Source organism: Brachyistius frenatus, unplaced genomic scaffold (genome assembly GCF_029030835.1).
Source record: "Brachyistius frenatus isolate BFR_SWC_R1_liver_20210118 unplaced genomic scaffold, ASM2903083v1 Contig_6, whole genome shotgun sequence".
Classification (NCBI taxonomy): domain Eukaryota; kingdom Metazoa; phylum Chordata; class Actinopteri; family Embiotocidae; genus Brachyistius; species Brachyistius frenatus.
In genome coordinates this window covers 4,436,478-4,442,500 of record NW_027210605.1, presented here as the reverse complement: position 1 = coordinate 4,442,500, position 6,023 = coordinate 4,436,478, and the positions used below count along the sequence as shown (strand labels likewise).

The following is a 6,023-nucleotide window of genomic DNA, read 5'->3' as shown; positions in this document are numbered from 1 at the left end:
AGCGAAACATACAGCTGTGTAATTCTTAATTTTATTTTGCGTGGCAGCATTTCCACATCCTTATTGAAAATATTGTATACAATTTTACAAAACTCTTGCACCTATATTTTGGTTGTTTCATTATGTCAGAGCAACCAATAGGGACGTTACCGTTGGTTTGTAAACTGCCGTTCTGAGGCCTCGAGTTTGGATTTTGACCATCGCCATCTTGCTATTTTGGACCCAAAAATGACCATATCTGGACAGGCTAAGGGAGGAGCGAGCCATGAATTTGACTTGATCTGATTAGGAACCTGAGGGCACTATCTCCCACCAACCTGTAGCAGAAACCTGACTGCCCTACAGGCCTGTCAATCAAACAACCAACTCCTAGCCAACCCTACTGATGACTGATTGGTTCGCTCTACGGAGTCACTGAGAATACCTGAACTATTGCATTGCACTTCAAGTCTTTAATTTGAACTCTGACGTTGTGCGACCTGAACATATCTGTTAAGATAGTCATAGATGTGTTCTGTGAATGTGTGTTGAGGAGATGTTGCCCTGTCAACATGTCTTTGAGTGCTTTTAGACTGGGGACAGATTTTCATACTCACCTCAAACACAATGAGTCACACAATACACAATCACACAAAGCCTGTTAACACAGACACAACTTGCACCCACATGTCAATACACACACACACACACACACTCACCTGTGTAAACATTCACACACAGTTGTGAAGCTGTGAGGTTGATAGGTACTCTCAATCTGCCTCTTCATCTCTGTGTTTTACACTTTGTTCTGTGCTCATGTACACTATTTTCTCCATCCACCTTTTCACTTAGTCACAGTTCACTTCTGTTCTTGCCTTTCTGTTCCCATCATTTCTCACCTCTTTCCTCATCTCCCATCTTTTCCACTCCTTCCCTCTCATCTCCTTTCTTCTCATATCTTCCCGTATCTCCTCCTACTCTTTGTCAACTTCAAGGCTCATATTGACTCAGTATTCTGCAGGTATGATGTTTTTATGGCACCTGAGTTTTTAGTTTGAGGAACAGTATCCGTTGGCACGAGGAAAGAAAAAGGGCAAAGTTTTAACTAAAGTTGAACCTGTATTTGCTGTAGAAAAACAGATGGTAAAGTTTGTAAAAGGTTGATGTCCGTGTAAAAGCTAAAGTGCCAATCTCTGAGATGTCCGTTTCATTCTCTTCAGCGGCACTCACGGTGATGAGTGGTGATTGGAGCTTTTGGACTTCACTTCTCAGAAATCCAGTCAGCCAGTCAGTTGGCAGTCGCTCCGCTTCACCCACAAGTAACTTGAAGAGCGAGCTTGTTACATTTGCTCCGCCTACCCTCTCTGCTAAAAAACACTGCTGGGTGAGGGAAAACACGTCACCAACAGTGCGCCACCTGTGACAAAGCCGGCCCAACACAGTTATATTAATGCCAAAAGGCAACTGTGTTTTGACACGGTAACTCGGCAAAGATAGGATTAACTGTGCCAAGGTTTAATGTGTTCATGTGCACAAAATGAAACTTATGCTTTCCAGCAGAAACCTCTGTGGGAACCAAACCTGACAATATATGGCTGTAATGCTGCTCCTAACTGACAAACTTAATTTCAAAACAAAACAATGTTTATCAAGTCTCTCAGATTTAGTTACAAATCTGGACTAATGAAAGATGGAACGCAATGCATTGATATGGATTATTGATTGAATACTGAATTGAAATATTTAATTTGTTCAGTTTACTGGACAATGTGGATCAACAACTGTCAATAAATAATAACCTTCAAGTATTCACTTATATACAGTATATTTGAACATGTATAAAAGGAAATCTGGTGGAGCTAGTGTGAATAGACATTTCCCATTATGCAAATGATTTACATGGCTCTCGGGTCAGGTAGTAGGGCTCGTTGTCAGAAATTTCCTTAGGGTCCCAGGGAGGTCAGGACTGGCTCTGGCCACCGACACCCAGCTCATTCAGTGCATAATCCTACAAATACAAGGGCTTTCACCAGTGACCACTTTGTCACTTAGTCTGTGATAGATAGCAACCTAAAAGACATGTATTTAAATGAAAATATTTAATATTATTACTTAAAACTGATTTTGTAGGAAGCTTCCGCAAACACTGAACATTGTTCCCATAATTTTGACACATCAACAGCAGAAATTCAGGGTTTATCTTTTACGTTAAAGAGAACATAGTGGCCTGCAGGACAGACTTTTGAAGCAGGCAAAGACCAATATTTTATTTAGAAGGTAAAATATCAAAAGTTATTTGCTGACCCTTACTGTCAAATGACATTTGGTACTTGAGAGTTGTGACTTTATTTCATTGGGCACAATTTGTTCCCACAGGGATGGATGTGCTCCATTCACATCAAGCCGGCTTCACCTTCAATGTCCTGGACTTTGTCATGGGAATGTTGTTGCATTTACATAATCTTCTGGCAAAACTAGGCCTTTTCAATCCCACACTAAATTCTCCCCGTCTCATTGGAGCATTACATTCACACAAGGATGCGCATATGGACACACATGTACACACAAGCACACACCCTTCAGATCAAACTCCTGTTTGCACATGTGACATATCCGCATCAACCTATGCACTTGCTCAGACACACTCTCGTACATGCATGCACATACACACAGTGTATCCCGGCATCTGGATTAGGGGTACAGATTAGAGATTAGGGCCAGCACCGGGATTACACAGTACTCTTTAGCCCCTCCTCCACCACAGGCCAGAAGCACCTCTGGCCCTATCATCTACAATGGTGATGCTACAGACACAAACACAGACAGAGACAGAGATGATTTTACATCACTGATATTCATTGCTTAATCCTAAATTAACACCCACGATATTGTCATTACCTCGGAGGACTTTCATTGTCTTTCTTTTTGTAGTCCTTTTCATACCTTCTATTTTTCTCAGGTCCTTTCCGTCTATGTCTCTCTCCCTCACTCGCACACACAACACAACCTCGAAGCCGTCTTCACAGCTTTACTAGTTCTCTCTAGGATTGCTCTCATTAATCAAAGCTACCTCTCAAATGTCCCATTCCCTCCCATCACATAATTTCCGAATTTGGTCAGTTGCACAGGCTTCTCTTGATGGGGTCCTGTGCGACACAGTGATAGAAGATAAACTGACGGTAGAAACAATAGAAATTAAATCTCCAACAGGAATGATTTAAGTTAGGTATTTAGAGGAGGAGAAGCACCTTGAGGATGGATGACTGAAGCTTCCAAGGAATCTGTCTCCTACAGTAGATGGAGAGCATAAAAGATGTGGGTGAGGATTGCCTGAGGACTGTGGTGAGATGGTATATTGATTGCTGATTCACTATCTAGATCCTCGATTTTCTCCCTGGGCGTTTGGGACCTCTTGTGGGGTCATAAGCTATTTTCACAAGTTACATACAGTATGTACAGTATATATATATATAAAGATATACTGTATACTACAGTATTACACACAGTATGTAATGCTATCAGTGACAGACACTATAACGTGAGAAAAACATTGAAAGTTATTCTGAGTGAGGTTCACAGCAAGTTTAAAAGGACATGAACTACTGATGTAGATCAGAAGACAAATCAAAACTGATGCACACGCATGTGGACTGCAAACCAAAAACTAATACCCTTGTCATTAAAACCCAGTACTGCCAGCGTTAGCCAGTGATTGCTAAAGAAGCCAGATGCTTTAGGGATGCGGGGACACTGCCCTTTATGAATAAAGTTTAACTTGAACTTGACAGACGTTGCACAGAATCTGCAGACTTTAGCAGAGGAGATAGAAGCTTAGTGGGTAGCTTAGTATCTGTTGACAAGGCTGGCATGCAACCAGGCTGCCAGAAGCGCTAGTATCCCGATTCGTTCAGAAATGGACTTGGCTGTGTGTGTGGTTCTCCAACACACTATTTTCAAGATTAATGTCATTCTCTTGGTGTGTCTGACTTCAACCACTGGAGGCTTTCATAATGTTTCATCAGTAACTCTATTCCTCTTTAACATGTGTGTCCATGCTTCTCTGCAATCCATTTATCTGTCTGATACCTGAAGGTGTCATCAAAACAGTGAAAGCTTAGTTTTTTTTCTGCTGCAGTGCAATGATTGACACGTGTTTCTCTTTATTTGTTAGGTGAATGCCGTCATGCCATTTGGGTGCCTTGCCCTGCGAGATGGGCGGTCGTACGATAGCATGTCTGATGTCAACGACAAATATGAGATTGGACAAGTCCTCCGAGCGTAAGTCCCATAAAGCATTATGCATGGATTACCATTGCCCCCCTACCCTCTACCCCTTCCTCTCCCATGTAGAATTCATGGGCTCATGTCATTATTCCCAAAAAGTTTCATACCCTTCATCAATTATTACAAATTGAATGGGACCACTTTCACTGCAGATTTGGTTTGGCATATCAAATGGTTTCACTGAAGAAGTGACAGAAGGTAATAGCATGAGGCTAGTATTACTGTATAACAGACTTAAGAGGCACATTTTTCAGTTTTAGCCAACGAATTGACGGAATATATTTGATCATGAAACACATTGTTCAATGTCTCCATTTAAAAAAAAGATATTTAGACATATTTTCAAAGACCTGTGAAAATCACGTCGCTGCTAAACTGGTTGAAAACTGACCATTTTGTTCCTCTGAACACCTCACCTTGGCACATGCGAGAAACACATAGACACATACAAACACACGCATGCACGCACACACAAACACACACTTAAAAACACATTAAGTCTGAATTAAACTCATGCATTTATTGTATACATTGTCTGCAGTTTTTGAATACATCTTTGTATACAAGGAAAGTAAGCATGGTGAAACATCTGTGAAGATAAAAATGAATAAATTAATGCATGTATGTCTGTTTATTGCTTTCTTTTTATTGCTTTCTGATTTTGGATATTGAAGACTCAATGTGAAACATTGTAGTGGAATTTTCCATCACACAGCTTCTTGAAATTAATTTAGGCGAAGCATTGTGAGCCCTAACGGCTCAAAACCTGACGTTGCCCAGCTGCATATGGCAGCCGACCCATTTCAGACCTTTTATTTACAACCTTTTTATTCTACCCTACGACTCCCTTTCCAATTAAAATATTTCGCTGTATTTCACTAAAACAGACAGTGTCCTTTTTCTCCCGAATTTGAATACGATGGATCATATTTTTCTGACATGATCAACAACAGCTAAAGACATTTTTATGTGTCCCAATCTAACTCACTGCTACATCTTCTACTGCTCTTCTAACATTATATTTGCCATTTCAGCCTTATTTAGTCTGTCTTTCTGTCTATTTTTTTCTTATTGTGCAGGAAGGAGTTTTGTGAGCTGTGCCTGGCAAAGGACAGACAAACAGACAAGGTGTTTGTCTGCAAGAAATTCCTCAAGAAAGACGGCAGGAAAGTCCGCAAGGCTGCCAAGAACGAAATCATGATCCTGAAATTGTACGCAATCAGTCTGTGAACAAATAGATGTATGATTGAGAAATGGAGAAAGGTGGTGAAAAGTAGAAGGAGAGAATATTTGGTTGTTCGAAATTGCAAGTAATATAAATCCCACAGTCAATAATATAAACTTGGGTGTTTGTAACTTCTTTGCACTGTCTTTGAAATATCTGCCCACCAAAAGATGTTTGTTCCCACACAGTCTTGTTTAAATATAAGATTTTTCAAACTCTGGAAGGGAGAATAGTAAACACCCCTCAACTGCATGTGAGTACCATACGGTCTGTGACTCCTTTTTCACTGTTCCAGGGTCAACCACCCAAACATCTTACAGCTGATAGATACATTTGAGACGCGGAAAGAATACTTCATCATCCAGGAACTGTAAGTGTTTTTCTCACCCTTTTCACAAATTTGTCTTTCTTGTTTTAGCATTTTTGACAATGTGTATTTAAACGTGTCTTCTTTGTGAATATGTTTCCATCTACCTTAATGCACACAAATCCATCATCTTGAGGGTAGGAATTGAGTCTACCCTTTATTACTGTG

At 40.4% G+C, this 6,023-nt stretch overlaps 1 protein-coding gene across 1 annotated transcript in view; it reads left to right on the top strand.

Annotated features, from left to right (window-relative positions):
* camkvl (CaM kinase-like vesicle-associated, like) overlaps window positions 1–6,023 on the top strand; it is a 35,707-nt gene that overhangs the window by 21,337 nt on the left and 8,347 nt on the right. The window contains exons 2-4 of the mRNA XM_069688012.1: window positions 4,151–4,257; window positions 5,343–5,474; window positions 5,784–5,858. Of these exons, the coding sequence (XP_069544113.1) occupies window positions 4,163–4,257; window positions 5,343–5,474; window positions 5,784–5,858 (302 nt within the window). The 5' untranslated portion in view covers window positions 4,151–4,162. The remainder of the gene's footprint in view (window positions 1–4,150; window positions 4,258–5,342; window positions 5,475–5,783; window positions 5,859–6,023) is intronic.